Below are 19,274 nucleotides of genomic sequence, written 5' to 3' on the forward strand. Positions count from 1 at the left end.
CTTACTTTCTATAGCTGTTGTGGTCCAACCAGCTCTGAACCTACAGCAAACTAGCCACATGATTCTGAAAATGTTTACTGTTCAAACCAACTATCCACACGTAACCAGCCAAAGAGCCACATCTGGCTAGTGGTTAGCATGTTGGACACCAGGGTTCTATACTACAGTAAACTCTTCCATATTAGGCAACTCCAGGACTGAGAGGTTGCAGATATGCAAGTATGTCAGTTAATGGAGAGCAGCTGGGGAGGCACAGGTAGGGCTCAGGAGAGGCAGAACTGCGAGACCTCTGAATGGAGCCAGTGGAATGCTGGCAGTGCTGGGGCCAGAAAGCCAGGGTAATGCCACCAGGGCTGAGGAATGCCAGCAAGCTGCAGGTGCTGGGAGGAACACTGGCAAGTCACAGGGGCTGGGAAGACGTCAGCACAGGGGCCGAGGTAATGTCAGCAAGCCATCGGAGCTGGGAAGTCAACTGGGCTGGAGGAATGCTGGCAGCACTAGGGTCGGGAAGCCAGCTGGGGCCATGACAGGAAGTTGACAAGCTGTTGAGGCCAGGGTAATGCTGGGAAGCCACTGGGGCCAGGGTGACACCAACAGCGCCAGGGCTAGGAAGCCAGTTCGGGTGCAGGGGAATGCTGGCAGCTCCAGGAAGCCTGCCAGGACTTGCGGGGAACTCCAGCAGTGACAGGGCTGGTGGAAAGTGGCTTGTCTGTGCCAGTTATCTGAAACTTCTGGTTGAACAAATACCAGATAAAAGAGAGTTTATTGTACATATCTTTTTACTATCACCTTGTTTCTGGTTTCTATTACCTCCTTGCTTCTCATATACAGTTTCCATATTGTTCCATCTCACCTTTGTTTCATTCTCTCCCACTGAGGTTTGTCCTTTTCCTTGGGCGCTGTTTGGAAGATCCTTTCCCCCTCGAATGCCCTTTGTCACCCATTTTACCTCCTTCTCTTACTAGGCCCAGGTTAACACTGAACATCCTTTTAAGCTAAGAACTGGTCTTCAATTAGAGAGAAAAGTCTTACTAAAGAGAGCACAATATGAGATATACCTGGACCCAAATTCAAGCTCAGAGGGGAATAAAGAATACTAGATTGGCCCATCTTAATCCAATGGAACTGCTCTCCTCTTTTTGGTCACCTTTCACAGCTTAGATTTGTTTTTCTTCTTTTATTATGTATTTGGTCTCCTACCCCCTCTCTGGAGTACAATTTGTGCACTTTGCACTGTTCCTCCTCTGTTTATCCTGTACCTTCATATGGGTTTTCAGTCTTCCTCCCTTAAAAGTGTACATGTATTTCTGCTCTAGAATTCTGCATTGCCCCAGCAAGATCGAACCATTAGTTCACTCTGCTGCTTGTAATGAGCTACAACCTAGCACAACTAAAGTACAGATGTAATCTGCTGTTGGGGATGACCTGCCAAAGGAGAGTAAATAAAACAGCACTCTACTCTTAACATATCTAGAATTACTTGTGATTAATAGATGTTTCCTATTTTTATGTTATCCTATTAATATAGCTTATTTGGTTTGCCAGACAAGTCTTTACTCCCCCTACGCAGAATGTGAATATCGCTGTTCTGCTAGTGTTAATTCCTGCATGTTGGAAGTCTAAGACAGTGAATTAGATCAGTGTTTCTCCACCAGCAGTATGAGTACCTTGTGGGGAAGGGGGTACACCTAGGTCTTCCAGGGGGTACATCAACTCATCTAGATATCTGCCTAGTTTTATAAGTGGCTTCATAAAAAATACTAGTAAAGCCAGTACAATCTAAAAGTTCATTCACACAATTACTTGTTTCAACTGCTTCATATGCCTTACACAGAAACATTAAGTTCAATATTTCTATTCCAATCCATTTATTTGATAATAAGATGGTACAAAGTCAGCACGTTTTCAGTAGAAGTCTTCTGCGATATTTTTGCATGTTTTTGTAAGTAAGCAGTTTTTACATGATGTGTAACTTGGTGGTATGCAAAACAAATCAGTCTCTGAAAAGGCTGAATGGCACTTACTTCAAGACCTCAGATTACTTTAGGACGAGATGTCTGGTGTACTTTTTTTTTTTTTTAAAAAGGGGTACTTTCTAAAAAAGGGTTGAGAAACACTGAATTAGATGATTATATCTCCAACTGGCCTGCAGAGGCATTTCACCCTGTGTATACTGATGTTCTTCCAGTCTCTCCCTGAAATTCCACACTCTTGTATGATATATAATGCAGAGTGAAATTAAAATAATTCAGGAGTAATCTTGCAGTCTGCAGCGCACAGAATGTAACAATATGGCAGGAAGAGCAAAAGAACTGAGTAGCAGGTGCTAACTGAACAAGGTAGCAGAGAGAAAGGACGCACCCTGGATTGCTTTTAAAATGTGAACAGAAACACAAGAGAAGGAACATTATGTTTTTGCAAAAACTTAAAAAGCAGTGATAGCCATCTTCCCTCCCCAATATGCAACAACATATCTCTCTATCCGTATTACATAGTCACAGAGAGGTACCTGTGAAGGTACTTATCTTCATAATGCAAAAAAAAAAAAAACAAAACAAAAAAGTCATATAACACTTTGAAGACTAATAAAATAATGTAGTAGGTGATGAGCTTTCTTCGGACAGACCCTCTTCTTCAGAGGTGGGAATTCTGGTGAAAGTAAACTGGCACTATGAGAATTTAACAGAAAGATTGAAAGAAAAAATTTAAATGAAAACTGACAAATCAGCTACACAGGAGGGGGCGGCAAAGAGGAAGAAAGAAAATTACTTACTGCAAGTGTCTATTAAGTGACTTACATAGATACAATGCCTTCATTTGCAGTATACATATGCACCCTGTTGATCAATATGAGACTACATCTGTTCCCAGATCTTTTGAAAAATAAAGCTTTTAATAACACCTCAAGTTGAGTAAGAGTGGTGGATGAAAGAGCACACAATGGGAAGCTGTAAACCTATGCGGGAACGTTTTGCTCAACATGCAGGTCTCCCTCTACTCGAAGCACAATCTATCCCGCAACAAAATGTTTCATATTCTAACTACACATTGGAGAAGCCCTAAATTTCAAAGCCCATTATAATGGAAACTGCAACTTCAAAGCACAAAAAAAGCATGAAAATAAAGGACAGACATACATTTGCCAAGAAGAAAATGCACTGTTCACCAATTAAAAAAGAGCGTACTTCACGTTTACAAAATGCCCAAAAGTTTAGTATTAACGCAACTAATGTTCAGCCAGCTAAAGAAAGGGGAAAAAAACATAGCACCCTTCTAGCAAGAACTATAACATGCTTCTTTGGATAGCTGCCTAGGTGGCTTTTCCATTCAGCAGTGTAAGATCAAAATCATTAAAAGGTAAACACTGTTATTAAGACAGAGTGAAGGTTGCCTGGGTAGCTTGGGCCCTTACAGAATGCTGAAGTCAGCAAAACCCCAGCTTCGGAAAACCAGGAAACAGAGTTCAGCTAAGGATCCATGCATCTTTAACTATGGCCCCGAGCTGTCAAAAGCCACTGGGAATTATGCGCATGCATGCAAGCTGCATTCTCTAAAGGTACAGCTATGCTCTCGTGTTACACTGTGCAGCACTGTGACGTGGCAGCGTACTCATGGAGAGTTCTAAGGATTAAAAAACCCCACTCCAATGCAAGATGGTAGCTTTACTACCAGGAGATGCGCTGTCTATAGTGGTGCTTTTCAGTGTTCAAACTTATCACAGGGGCTGTGTGTGGTTTTTTCATACCCCCGAATGACTAAGCTTTTAGCAGTGAACGTGGCAGTGCAGACAGAGCCTAAGTTAGGTGTACGTCCAGTACAGGAATAAGCTGAAGCAGCTTTCAAGAGATCCAATGAGTAGACATGGGTCTGGGTCTCCCAATATGCATCATCAAAAGAAAAAGGTGCACATATACCATGAGGTTCCAGTCCATATCATTTCAAAGTACAGAACTGTGCTGTCTATGTCAAGAATAGAAGCACTTGTCATGGGTATTGTCAGAAGCAGGGTAGGGTAGGAGAGCAGTCTGTGGACGTAATGATGAGTTGGGGAAAATGTAGGTTTAAGCAGTACATTGTGGTACAAGTGTAAGGAGGTTGCTAATGCTACAAATACAGTACACTCGGTATTTGAGAGGAGGGCAAGTGCAGATAGTAGCCCCAGTCTATTACAGCAAAACAGCAGGATGGGAATGTGCATTCCAAGTACATGAGGAGGACATCACTCAGATGCAAGAATATTTATTTTAACTCTTGTTTCCTCCTTTTCCAGAAGTTTGAGTTTTGATTAACTCAATGTTCTGGAGGCTTGCAAGGATTGGGCAACCTTAACTCTACATTAATGGAGTTATTTTTGCCATTTGATTTCCTAACTTTTTAAACAAAGAAATATTTGCTGGTAGGAGTGAGACATTTAGAGAGCTGTAGTTCTCACACGTTTGCAGATAATAGGTTGCTATGGCTAGGTAAATGATCATATGAACTAGCTTTTATATAATTTCTTTCATCAGTAGCCCTCCAAGGTACTGAGGCAGTCTTGCTAAACAATAGCCTTTAACTGGTTAACCTTTTCGACCAAAGTCCTGCTGCCTGGCCTGCTAGCCCTCCCATGGCCTGAGCTGCTCCAGCGCAGCACAACTGGCTGCCACTGGAGTTAACTGGCAAGGGACAGTGAACCAGTAAGCACGCGGGTAAGTCTCAGGCTTACTGGAATGCTTACCAATTAACCAATTAACATTCCTTTTGTCTAAGCCTCTCTTCCTGCCCGCATTCCTATTTAAGACAGGATCTGTGGAAGCCCTTCACATCCAGGTATTTTTAGAGCATGCACCATGGACATATTGCTGAGACTGGAGGAAGGGCACGCTTGACATGTATCTGAGCCTTCTAGCACTGGGGAAGAGGAAAGGAAACACCTACTGTCATGAATGGAGCAGCTCGTGTGTGTCAGAGCTATTTTTTCAGGTGGCAGCCATCTCCATTGGGTATTCTCTTTCAGCTGAGAATATAATGAAACAGATGAGCCACTTTGAGTCTAGCATGCTCTTATTGTGCAGCCTCTAGTCTCACTCCAACTGTTTCAACCAAAAAGCAACAGGTCTACTGTTGCTTTCTCCTTCAAGATAGACTGTTTCTAAGTGTCTTAAAACTGTATGATTAGTCAGACTGGCTTGGAACCTGGCATTGCAAATGGGGCATAATTAGTGATCCAAACTGGGGGTCATTTAATCAAACTTTTCCAAGATATAGCCCTCAAGATGGTGGAGGGGGAAGGCACTTTACTGAGTTCACCAGTACTAGCAGCTCCAAAATTTGAGACCTACCCTGAACAGCAGTCAGACTATTTGGGAAAAATCTGTCATTGCCAAGGTGGGGGGGTAAGTACAACAGAATATTCAGAAGGCACTAAAACTCTTTTTGAAAAGAGAACAAATTTATGAATTCTGATGGAGAGGGGAGCATGATTAGGGATTTAAGGTAGGTAGTAAGAGGGAAAGAAGGGTTTGGTAGTATGAGAAGGGGGGTACTATAGATGGGGGGCGTAAATAAGAATGATTGGAGGGGCTCCGCTGAGAGTAAGGAGATGGGACTGGGGCTGGGCAGGATAGAGAAATTTGGGAGATTAAAATTTAGAACCCCACCCCACCACTACTCTATTTGTGTTCTAGACACCGGGGGAGCTTTGCTCCTCTGAAGGGGTCTGAGGCAGAGCCTCTCATTTTGCACACCATAGCCGTGTCTACACGTGCACGCTACTTTGAAGTAGCGGCACTAACTTCGAAATAGCGACCGTCATGGCTACACGCATTGGGCGCTATTTCGATGTTAACATCAATGTTAGGCGGCGAGACGAAGTCGTTAACCCCATGAGGGGATGGGAATAGCGCCCTACTTCGAAGTTGAACGTCGAAGTAGGGCACGTGTAGACGATCCGTGCCCCGCAACATCGAAATAGCGGGGTCCGCCATGGTGGCCATCAGCTGAGAGGTTGAGAGACACTCTCTCTCCAGCCCCTGCAGGGCTCTATGGTCACCGTATGCAGCAGCCCTTAGCCCAGGGCTTCTGGCTGCTGCTGCTGCAGCAGCTGGGGATCCATGCTGCATGCACAGGGTCTGCAACCAGTTGTCGGCTCTGTGGATCTTGTGTTGTTTAGTGCAACTATGTCTGGGAGGGGCCCTTTAAGGGAGCGGCTTGCTGTTGAGTCCGCCCTGTGACCCTGTCTGCAGCTGTACCTGGCACCCTTATTTCGATGTGTGCTACTTTGGCATGTAGACATTCCCTCGCAGCGCCTATTTCGATGTGGTGCTGCGCAACGTCGATGGTGAACATCGACGTTGCCAGCCCTGGAGGACGTGTAGACGTTATTCATCGAAATAGCCTATTTCCATGTCGCTACATTGAAATAAGCTACTTCGATGTAGGCTTCAAATGTAGACGTAGCTCATCGGTGCTGGGACCTGCTTCTTTTGGGCTCTCTAAGCACCTCTCCTGGCCCTTCCATGTGAGCTAGGATCACCCGGCCAAATGAAGGTAACAAATTCAAACAGCTAAAACCCAGAAAACAAATAGTTAAAGATGCACACATGCCCTGTATAGAATGGGAGAGAGGGGTAATCAGAGTAGTGGGGGAGAGGCTCAGGCTGAAAAAGCGGAAGACTGGGAAACATGGGACATGCCTGGGGAAGCTAATCTGAAGCAGGGCAGGATTTCCCACTAAAGGTGGTAATTTTCCCTCCAAAATAAAAATCCCACTTTGAAAGAGGTACATTAGAATGATCTGCATGGTAGGCTTGAGAGGATTTGGAAGAGTTGTAAGGCTCAATTCACCCTGTAAGCTTGAAACCAAATACTAGAAGCCACAGAAGACCACAACAGAATAAGTGTCTGAGTGTGTACAACATGTTTTCCCTAACCGACAGAAAAGAAACAGAGAGGAAGCCATGCTAGTCTATACACTATCAAAACAAAAAGCAGTCAAGTAGCACTTTAAAGACTAGCAAAACAGTTTATTAGGTGAGCTTTCGTGGGACAGGCCCACTTCTTCAGACCAGAGCCAGACCAGAACAGACTCAATATTTAACACACAGAGAACCAAAAACAGTAAGCAAGGAGGACAAATCAGAAAAAGATTATCAAGGTGAGCAAATCAGAGAGTGGAGGGGTGGGGGCTAAGATCAAAAATTAGATTGAGTTAAGTATGCAGACGAGCCCCTATAGTGACTCAGAAAGTTCACATCACGATTTAAACCATGTGTTAATGTTCTGAATTTGAATATAAATGTCAGTTCGTCCACTTCCCTTTCTACAAAGGAGCGATAATTTCTCTTCAGTAACACACATACCTTAAGGTCATTGACAGAATGCCCCATTCCATTAAAATGTTGACTAACTGGTTTGGGGATCTGGAGTGTTTTGATGTCTGTTTTGTGCCCGTTGACCCTTTGTCTAAGGGAGTTAGAAGTCTGTCCAATATACAAAGCATCTGGGCATTGTTGGCACATGATGGCATAGATGATGTTAGTAGAGGAGCATCAGAAAGTGCCCGTGATTCTGTGAGTAACCTGGTTAGGTCCAGTGATGGTATTTCCAGAGAAGATATGTGGACAAAACTGGCAGCGGGCTTTGTTGCAGGGAAAGGTTCCAGGACTGGTGTTCCTGGGGTACAGACTGTGGCTGTTCATAAGGATCCTCATGAGGTTGGGAGGTTGTCTGTAGGAGAGAACAGGCATGTCACCCAGGGCCTTCTGGAGTGTAGCATCCTGATTAAGAATAGGTTGTAGGTCTTTAATAATTCGTTGCAGTGGTCTGAGTTGGGGGCTGTAGTTGATGACCAGTGGTGTTCTGTTCTTGGAGTAGCTGGTTTCTGGGTATGCGTCTGGCCCTGTCGATTTGTTTTTTTACTTCTCCTGGTGGGTAATTCAGGTTTATGAATATTTGGTAAAGTTCTTGTAGTTTTTGGTCTCTGTCAGTTGGATCAGAGTAAATGCGATTATACCTAAGAGCTTGACTGTAAACAATGGATCTAGTCACGTGTGCAGGATGGAAACTAGAAGGGTGTAGATAAGTATAGCGATCAGTAGGTTTTCGGTACAGTGTGGGTCTGAAGAAGTGGGTCTGTCCCACGAAAGCCCACCTAATAAACTATTTTGCTAGTCTTTAAAGTGCTACTTGACTGCTTTTTGTTTCGATAGAAAAGAAATCATCCTCAATTCAAAGTAAAAGATGTACTCAGACATAGCGATGCTAAGTAACATCTGATAATCCCACCAAGACTGAAGATCTACTGGTTTAAATGTTTTTGAATTTATAATCATTTGAGTTACATTCCATATAAAACAGAAACTTGTCAAATTTATATAGTCAGAAGTTATTTTCACTGGAAGTCAAGATGCAAGGGAGGAAATGTTGGAAAAAAATATTTTTCCGTCAGTCTTTCTTATAAATAGCTAGTATGCAAACAGTGAATATTCTAACAGAAACATCATTACAGTTCTTGAAGTCAGAAGATTTTTCCATTTCATTTCTATAATCAAATTAACAGTGAAGTGTTATTATAATGTCTTGATAATGCCTTCCTCTGAAAACCTAGTGCACTACTAAAGGCTAGTCAACACTACTAAATATGAACAGGCAAGCCATATGCACTTTTCTACCATCTATGCAAATTGGCCAATGGTGCAGGTAAAAATATTACACTTGCCACAGCAGCATAAAGGCTGATAGTTGAAGTGAGAGCGTCTTTTTTCCTTTGACTATTTCTACTTAGGTTTCAAGCTCTATAGACATTACTTAAAGGCATATGGAAAAGAACAAATGAAACCTCTCTTGAATATTTATGCTTTGTTTTCCCTAAAAAAATTTGAAAGGCCAGCCACTTATTCATAACTGATAGTTTACTGTTTATTAATTATACACAAAGTCTGATTCCTGACACTCAAAAGGGGGTATTAATAAAATGGATATTTTTCTAAAATGAACAGATTTCACTAATTACTCAAGGTAATGTTTTGCTTCAACTTTTGCATTATCTTAGTAATTTCACACCTCATGTTTTCCAAAATAGAACTTCCACCAGTTTATCTCATCCTGGAAATATATTCTAGCCAGGGGTCTGCAACCCGCATCTCTTTAAGGACTTCTTTGTGGCTCCTGATGCTATAATTACAAAGCAGAACAAAAATCTGAATGCTTTTTATAAACGGTGAACACCTTGCAGTAAATATGTATTGCATCACAACCCATTGTGTGTGCCCCGTTCTTAAAATAAGGGTTACAAAAAGTATTAAGGACCATCTTGTATTCATGTGTATAGTGGCTCTTAAATTAAATTTTTTACTGAATTAAAAAATTGCTCCTCTTGCTGTTCTGGATGCCAACCTCTGTTCTAGACACACTACCATTTAAGCTACAACGCAGCCTGATTTTCTAAAAAAGTTCCAAAAAAGACTGCCTAGTGAGCCCTAATGATTTAGAACAACGAATTACTTTTATTCTACAGCCAGCAGGAGTCAAACAGAACAAAATAGCAATCCAACCCTTTTTCACACAAACCATACAAAAATATCTGAACTTACAGGTAACTTTGTATTTGTAACATTCATTTTGAAACGAGCATCCTTAGCCTGGCTTGTAGGGCTCCAAACACTTTCCACTTAGAAAAAGTTTAGAGACTGCCTTTTTTTTTTTTTTTTTTAAGTTTTGGCTTCATTCTCTACTTTCCAACCCCAGACATGGATGAAGGTTTCCTTTCTCTGAAAATGCCCCTTCCCCAGGTTACTCACCACTCCTTAATCAACCCCCACACCCTTCCAGTTCGGATTCTTCTAACCTACTTCTTCCATCCCTCCTAAATCTTCATGCACTTAAGGTGCACTGCAAAGGTTTTTTTGTTTTGTTTTGCTTTAAATCCAAATATTCAGGAGGTTTAAGTATATTAACAGCACATTTTGCACTATATTTATAGTAAACAAATATGTTCATTAACATTGACAACTTTAATTGGTAGGGCTGAAAGTTTACTTGCTAGGTAATGGTCTCCGATTATATATAGAGTTTCAGAAAAAAAACAAGTCAGCTGTGTTGGAGGAAAGCAAGCTGTTTTGCCAATGCCAACTGTTCTGTTCAGAAACTACAGAATCTCTGTAGTGCCTTTTGCTTTGCCTATGAACATCCATTCAGATTTGCCTAACATTTGAGCTACTGAAAATCGGACCATCCACAGCAGAAGCGCGTTAGCAAATTTCTCCAAAATCTGTCTTTCATATCAATGCTGTGCAGGGAGTTTTTCTTCAGCTGCCACTCTCCGCAGTTGGGAGCAACAGTGGCACTGAACCTAAAATGGAAATAAGGAAAAATCTACTCTATTCTTCACCCTACACCCCCACCGGCATCCAGACAACAAAGAGGAAGCAACCAAACTCAAATACAGGGGCACAAAGAGCAGAGAAATGACAAGGTAGGCAAGGAAAGAAGAGCCTAATCCCTAAAGCACATACCACTCCAGAACCTGGAACAGAACTCAGGATTCCTGAGTCCTAACTTTTCTCTATCAAAAAATAGCTGTAAAACCCGCTGGCAAAGAATAAATCTCATGCCCTTCTAATGACAGACAGAGTATACCAGCCTAAGACCAGTTACTTCATGAGTTCAGTCGGCAAAGGTCTATACTGGGGATGCAATTATTCCAAACCTGTTACTGAAACGTTTGCATTTTTTCATTTTAACTTGATTTACAAGCCATGAAGCTTATACAAGCTACATCAAATGTTAAGGTTGCAATCTCAAGCACTCAAAACTTCGGAAATGCCAGAATTACCGTTGTTTGATAAATTATTTTATCTAACAAATTTAACTAAATTGTTATATTTTTAAAACGGTGAAAGATTCTAAGGCTGCAAACATTTAAGCAGGCATATAACTTTACTCATGTGAATTGTCCCACTCAAGTCAATGGGGCAACTACTTAAACATGTGCATAAACATTTGAAAAAAATCAGGAATTAAAGTTATTTTTTCTAAAACTGTCATGGCATGTGGTCTGTGTCACTATAAAGCAAAATTAACCGCCGTGTTAATGAAAACCTTAGGCTTTCAATACAAAATTAGTGTAAACATTTTATGCACACACCCAAATTTTCAAAAAACAGAAGTTCAACTTTCAGACACCTAAGAGAGGGAATTTCAAATGCACCTAACTCACTTAGGAGCACAAGTCCCATTCAACATATAAGGCAAGCCCAGACCAGTAATGCTTTGACCTGATTAATTTTCCCCACTTTTCTTGACTTTTATAAGGTTAAGCTATATAATATGTTGACTTCAAATACAGCATGGCTATTTGCTTATCAATCTTTTGAGTTGATGCTGGTTTCATAATTAGGAAGTTTGAGGACCTATACATCTTTTTAAGTTTGAAACCTCTTGTTACAAAAGAATTATGTGAAATTATACCACGTTAGAAAACTAACAAAAAGTTACAACAGACATTTTAGAAATAACACTATAAAATGCAAATAAATTTGGTATATTACATCAGATTTAATTTTTTTTTAATTTAATTTTTTAAAAAGACTAAACAATTCATAGTCTAAATAAAAAGTCAACTTTTAACAGAAGAAATAACTTATTTACCCTGGTACAATGCATCAAAAGTATCAAATAAAATAATGATTTTGTGGAAAAAAATGCTCTGTATTGATGTGATAAAAGCCTACTAGAAGCAAAATTAAAGGTTAAGCAACTTAGCTCTGGAATTTGAGTGACTTTGTAACACTGTAACCATAACTTCCTCCTACTATAATGTTTTTGTATATAATCTGATAGTACTTCACATCTGTGGAGTGCTAGGTTTTTAAAGCACATCACAAACTTTAGCCTTCCCAACAACAGCTTTCAATGTGGTTGCACAAGAGTGAAGGCATAATTTCAAAAACTTAATTCCCAAACTTAACTTGTAGTCAAAGACGACTCTGTATTTACATGTTTTACCAAATTTGATATGGAATCAGTAAACATGCAAACATGAAATCTTGATGCCTCCCTCCCCACAGATTTTCTATTCTATGGAAAAACACACTTATCCAGACTTTTTTGCACAAAATATCCATTTTCAAATTCAGTCCTCTACCATCTAGAAGTTTACAAAGAGAGAGAAAGGGAGATCCTTTGCTACTTGGTAGCAAGCTTCTAAACAATTCCAAAAGCCGTTCACGTATGTGTAATTCAGTAATAACGGGGCACATAAATACAAACAAAAACCATATTTATTAAGATGGAAAAATAAAGGTTTGCCAAAAAGAAAATAAAAAGAGAAAGCTCTTGAAATTTAAAGATGAAAAACTACCGAGAACTAAATAACTGAAATATGGTTAAATGTCTCTGCAGTGCTAATGCCCAGGAGTATAAGCCAGTGCACTGGAAGGGTCCTTAATAAGAAACCACAGGCTGTAAAGACTCACATTAATCTATACACCTTTGTGTTCATTTAAAACAATTTTCTTTATACTTTATTTGTACACAAATAGGCATTCTACTCCTAAGTTTATCTTTACTATGTGATGAAACTGATGCTTGCCTGCAATCTCAGAGCCATTTCTGTCATAGGAAATAAACATGCTACATAAATTCACAACTCCTCCATGACAGCAAAGAACCTTGGCTCAGTTTTGGAGGAATAAATACAAAAAGCTGTATAGCATGAGTAAAACATAAGTAAAACGACAAGCAAAGCAGAACCACCATTTTCCCCTTACACATCTCACAAAGTAAATATTTATTTACTAAGGATGTAAAATCCCAGATGACCATTTAAACAGTATGCTTAACCAGTTAACTAATTAAAGTGAATGCACAGCTGGGGAGGTCTCCCCAGCCACACACACACACCACTCAACTGGGGCTGCTCCAGATCTTACCATTTAACCAGTTATCAATAACATCCCTAATTTACACTTGCCCTCAATCAGCTCTCACTTAAACCTCTTCAGAGACAAAGTGGTCTCTAACTATTTTTATACTAGAACAACAGGACAACATTGAAATGCAAATGTATAATTGTGACAAGCTATAACATTATGTTTTCTGATGATCCAAGACACTAATACAATATTTTATTTAAAAAATACATATTAACAGACACCTTGCATACCACCTTTAATACCGATAGGTTAAACATGGCAAAGAACAAAAAGCTGACTACAGAAAGGGTAAGTGACCTATAGCTGTTATTCTGCATACAGAAGTCATGGCCAGTGTTAGCAAACAGGACAATTTCCCAGATACTCATGACATAGCCCAGTGAACCTTGGCTTTCTGCCCTAGACTCCAGCATGTATAACTTTGTCCTTGCTTCAAGAACCCCCTATAATTGGCTCACAGCCTCCCAGTTGGTCCTGGACTCTTGGTTAAGCACCACTGCCTTAGTCTATGTGAGGAAGGGCCACTGATTTATGAACACTTAAAAGGATAATCAGTACTCTAACTGCATCACGACTTATAGGATTAGGTAACAATCCTGAGTGAAATAAATACATAAATATGATTAACATGCAGCTGCTCTAGTTTCCCGTTGCTCAAGTCCTTTTAAACAAATAGTGCCTGATTGATGGTAGTCAGAATTTCATTATCAAAACTAATATGCAAGCATAATGTCTTATAATCATGAGCAAAAATCTGTGGCATTGTAAATAACCCTATACACTTTTATGCACCGAAATCTAGTCTTGTCTCTGCACACTCTTACTTAGGTGAATAGACAGACTAAAAAGCAGGGTGCTCCTCTTAATATGCAGATGCTTGTAACTTTCATGTCTGATCTTTTATCTGTGTCCAACCTAGCAAATTCTTAGCTTTATTACAAATATACTACCAATACAGTGGATATCCACTCTACCTTTTACTTCTGGCAGTGTAAGTATACTGTCTGTTAGCTTTGGTGGCTAAGAAAAGGAATCTGGAACTCAACAAAAATGCTCCCCTTGCAGGCGTCTGAATGTCCAGCAGGATGTGTGCAGGGAAAGTTAATGAAATATAATACAGTAGCACTTTGGCTCAATATTTGTCATCCTTGGCTAATCAAGAAATACACTAATACACTTGTTAGTACAAGAGGCTGATATGCCCTTTTTTATTAAATTAAATAGCACAGTATGTCTTCTGACCCAGAAATGAAGTGAAGTTTTCTTTTCAGAGACTTTGTTTTTGCCTTTTACAGTGAGATGGTGTTCTCAGCATGGTTTCAAAAATACATGTTTGGGTGAAATTTCTAGAGATGACCATTAGATTTTCACCTTCCTTTCAAAAACCTACTCTATGGAATTTTCTGTATTAATCAGATATTAATTCATAAACAGATGCTATTTCTGTTAAAATCTAAAATCTAGTAGTACAGTTTATTTTAAAAAATCTCAGAAGAACTGGGGAAAAAAGCACAACATTTCTATGGCAACCCATAGGCACACCAGATTATTTAACATCTTTAGAAGTATCTCCGTACTGTTAGCTTTTAGATGTCATTCAGTCAGTAAGGCACAGCAGTTTATTACTCTGAAAATAGAATGAGGTTGACATTGATGAGCAGAAAGGGGAGAGACACTAAGCAGTCACTTGTTTCAAATAGCTGATGAAGAATAGAAGAGATGATTAGCAAAATAAAACAAGCTAGGGAGAGTGGCAGTCCTGCATAACTGTACACAACATTTCTGTCAAATAGAAATATATATTGGTATCTTATGGCACTGTAAAAGAACTAGAATTCCTGTGGCACAGGAGGGCCAGGGATATTTTATAGCATGTTGGGGAGGCCTCATAGAAAAAGGTTAAGAACCTGGGGCTTAGAAATATGTTTCTCACCATTTTAAAACGACGAAGTGTACACTAAGTGTGTCCCTTTATCCAGTGGTCATTCAGTTTTACACTTTTTAATACTGTATATAAATCTGCAACAATGATGCTGAACAGTCTTATTTTAAAGACTATTTTTACAAATAAACTTTTCAGTCATAATATAAATGAGTTTCTGTCACACCTAGTCATGTAAAATGGGTGGTGTGTACAATAAAAATACAACTAAAATAGTGTTATGGTAACCTGCATATTTTCTTACCATTTGCCTTCACAGGAAAGGAGTGTGAAGTTGAAGTGCAGAGTGTATCCATAAATTATGTATCTTTAAATGAATACCTTTCATCTCACTTAACACCATTCCTTACTATGAGTGCACCTCTGAAATCCAGGATTCTCTCGTCTGGCAACATCAGGGGTCCAGCAGGACCACAGGTGCCGCAGGACAAAAAGAGTTTTGGGTTGGGGCTGGAGCTTGGTGAGGTAAGACTGGGCCCACATAAGCCCTGGAAGTGTACAGCTGCCTGGTGGCAGAAGCCGTGGACCTCACCTGGGCCATCATATTCTCTTGGTCAGGACCTGATGGGTCCCAACCATGCCGGACCAGAGAGATGCAACCTGTATGAGTGACTCAATGGGAAATCTATATTCTTTCCACACAAATCCCAGTACCCTTATTTTAATAAATTTACAGTTTAACTATCAGGTACCAAATAACAAAACCATATAGATTAGAACCTATCTATTGCCACAGAAGCAAGCAACTGGCTACTTCACTAGCCAAGGTGAGGAAATCAGCATATTCTAAATTATAAATTTTAGGCCCTCTCCAATGGATCGTTATTCTGGCACAGATCCAACAGCAGGATGTCCACCATAATCAAACATAATAAGTATTCATAATACTTCAGAAACATTATTTTAAAAAGATAGACTCAAAGGAATCTGATTATAATGCACTCTCATTTTCTATTCTAGTTCTCATACTAAAGAGTATTAAAAGAGGAAAATATTTTAAGTAAACTAATTCTTATGGCACCTGTTTTTCAAGACTTGGTGGCAGTTACATTTATCTGCATTTGCCAAAGAGCGAAAGAAGAAAAATGTTTAATTTATGCAAGAATATATTAAGACTACAGAAGCCTGCTGGGGTCCTTCGATGTGTGAGAGGACTTATTGTGTTATGATTAGATCCATTTTACATGCAGGGTTTGGCAGGAAGCAATTTGTTTGAGCAGCAAGAGCATCATCAAACTCTGCTATTCCCCCGTGTTTTAAACCCAGTCCTGTGCCAAGAGACTCAGGTACCCTGGCAGCTCCCCGAGGCCCTTCCCAGCATACAAGATGTTAAAACTTTCAGTTACGCCAGGCAGCTAAGGACCCAATCAAAGCGCAGCAAGTCCAACCCTTCCACCCCTGCTGCCACACAAGGGGGCTCTAAACGTCTACTCCGAGCAGCCCCTTTGGCCACCTTCCTGCAAGGCTGGAGCAATCAGCAGCTAAACTGCTGCGAACCTTGCGGAGAGCGCCCGCCCTCTCCCCGCGGGGTGTCCTGCAGGCACGGTGCCCTGCGCGGCCACGCGCCAGGGCAGGGCGCTGGGATTTCCCCCCGCCCCCGGCCCTCCCCACCCCAAAGCCTCGGCTGGGGAACTGCCGCCGCAGCTTCGCGCTGGGAATTACCCCGCGGTGGGCAGGCGGGGCAAGGCCACGCTGCAAGTGCGGGGCAGCCCGAGCAGCGGGACCTTACTCCCCTGCACAGCGGGCCGGGCGCCTTCCCCCCGGGCTGTCGAGGGCAGCCCCGGCCCGCCGCAGCCCCGCCCCGCCCCGGCACTCACGATGGTGACGCTGGCCTTGCGCAGGTCGCGGTTCTCCTCCTGCAGCGCTTTGCACTTCAGCTTGTAGGTCTCCAGCTCGATTTTCAGCACCTTGTTCTCCTGCTGCAGCGAGGCCAGCCGGTTCGTCAGCTCCTCCAGCCGGAAGGGCGAGATCACGATGCCGCCCGCCTTGCCGCCGGGGCCGCCAGCCCCGGGACCCGCCGCGCTGCCCGCCGGGGCCGCGCCGCTGCCGCCCGCGCCGTCCGTGTCGCTCTCGCTGGCGCTGTCCGCCATGGCCGCGCGCGGCCGCCGCCTGCCTGCCTGCGAGGGGAAGAGGGGCGGGGCGGGCTCGGCCGAGACGCACCGCCGGGGCCGGGCGGCAGGGCGCAGGCTCCGAGCCGCGCTCGCCGGGAAAGCGGGGAGCTGCCAGCCGCACGGCCGGCCCACAGCGACACCGCCCGCGGCCCGGCGCTACTGCAGCCGCCCCCGGGCCGCGCCCACCCCTCGCTCCTCTGCACGGGTGGTCGGGCTGCCCCGCAGCATCCACCCTCCCCGGCTACCCGCCAGCGCAAGTCCTCTGCGTTTCCTCGCCTGGCCTCCCCGCCAGCCACTCCGCAAGTGTCCCAGGGTAGCCACTGGCTTGGGGAGCCACGCAAGTGATTAGCGAAACGGGGGCTACTTATTATGACTCAGCTGGGCGCCCATAGGTGGCTAGGACAGTGACTTTCCCAGACGGTATAAATTATTAATTATTATTATTATTAAACAAATAAATTACTTTGTTAATCTTTAAAGTGCTACGGGACTGCTGGTTTGTTTTGTTAAGACACAGACTAATAGGGCTGCTTCTCTGTTACTTTCCCAGACTTTGATCTGAAGAAGTGGGTCCGTTCCAGGAAAGCTCATCAGCTGGTAAATTATTTTGTTAGTCTTTAAAGTGCTACCTGACTGCTGGATAGTTTTCCCAGACTGTGTTAGCCAATAAATCTCAGCCGGTCAGATACCACCCAGGGGCTGTGTCTACACATGCCCTCCCATTTTGGAAGGGGTATGTTAATGAGGCACCTAGGAACAGGTTAATGGTGTGCTGACATTCATATTCAGTGCTTCATTAGCATAATGGCAGCCAGTGGTGCTTGTAAAGTTCCGCTCTCAAAATGCAGAATGGCTGTATAGACGCCGGCGCTTCGAAATAGACCCTACGCATTGAAATTCCCTTATTCTCAATTTGTTTCAGTGGTCCATCCACGTGGAACAGGCTGAAAGACCTCAGTGCAAGTGTAATAGTGGTTTGCAGAACTTTCAGTGATGAGTTTCATCCCTGCCACTGTAGTAAGTAGTTACAATCAAGCCCCAGCCTTCATTTCCTTTAGTTGAATGAACAGCAGCATTGCACTGCTAATTTTAACAGTAGTTTACTACTAAATACTGTATTAAATGTAATAGTAGTAATAAATGTATTTACCACAAAATACAATTGTTATATTTAGCCAGTGGATTTTTAAAGACTAAAAAGGACAAAATAGTTTTTTTCTTGTAAACCACTCTGAAATTCTTTTTTGTACTATGATATCCAGACCACTAAAACTGAGAAAAAAATTACGATGATTTAAAGAAAGCACATTCTTTTGCTCCCACCCTTTCCAACTGCAAAGCCCAAGCAAACTGAATGTGTGATTTGTTATTTTTTGCTTTTATTTAGAATCATAGAATTCTAGGGCTGAAAGGGACCTCAGGAGGTCATCTAGTACAGCCCCCTGCTTAAAATAGGATCAACTCCATCTAAATCATCCCAGCCATGACCATGTCAAGCTGGGACTTAAAAACCTCTGGGGATGGAGATTCCACCACCTCTCTTGGCAATGCACTCCAGTCCTTCACCACTCTCCTGGTGAAATAGTTCAACCTATATCCAACCCACACGTCTCCCTCTGTAACTTCAGACCATTGCTCCTTGTTCTGTCATCTGTCACCAGTGAGAACAGTCTCTCTCCATCCTCTTTAGAGCCCCCTTTCAGGAAATTGAAGGCTACTATCAAATCGCCCGTCAGTCTTGTCTTCTGCAAACTACATAAGCTCAATCTCTCAGCCTCTCCTCATAGGTCATGTGCTCCAGACCCCTAATAATTTTTGTTGCCCTCTGCTGAACCCTCTCCAATGCGACCACATCCTTTCTGTACTGGGGGGCCCAGAACTGGATGCAATACTCCAGATGAGGCCTCACCAGAGCCAAGTAGAAGGGAATAATAACTTCTCTAGGTCTGCTGGAAGTGCTTCTCCTAATGCACCCCCAATATGCCATTGGCCTTCTTGGCTACAAGGGCACACTGTTGACTCATATCCAGCCTCTCATCCACTGTAATCCCCAGGTCCTTTTCCTCTGCACTGCTACTTAGCCAGTCAGTCACCAGCCCATAACAGTGCTTGGGATTCTTCCCTTCCAAGTGCAGAATTCTGCACTTGTTGAACCTCATCAGATTGCTTTTGGCGCAATCCTCCAATTTGTCTAGGTCACTCTGGACCCTATCCCTACCTTCCAATGTATCTACCTGACCCCCTACCTTAGTGTCATCTGCAGATTTGCTAAGGATGCAATTTGCCCCCCTCATCCAAGTCATTAAT

General features: G+C 42.3%; 1 protein-coding gene across 1 annotated transcript in view; it reads right to left on the reverse strand.

Annotated features, from left to right (window-relative positions):
- CCDC6 (coiled-coil domain containing 6) overlaps positions 1–17,014 on the reverse strand; it is a 58,244-nt gene extending 41,230 nt beyond the window's left edge. Inside the window, exon 1 of the mRNA XM_075000143.1 lies at positions 16,674–17,014. Coding sequence (XP_074856244.1) covers positions 16,674–16,946 — 273 coding nt within the window. The 5' untranslated portion in view covers positions 16,947–17,014. The remainder of the gene's footprint in view (positions 1–16,673) is intronic.
- Positions 17,015–19,274: the final 2,260 nt, after the last annotated feature.

This window comes from Carettochelys insculpta, chromosome 7, assembly GCF_033958435.1.
Source record: "Carettochelys insculpta isolate YL-2023 chromosome 7, ASM3395843v1, whole genome shotgun sequence".
In the NCBI taxonomy this organism is placed as follows: domain Eukaryota; kingdom Metazoa; phylum Chordata; order Testudines; family Carettochelyidae; genus Carettochelys; species Carettochelys insculpta.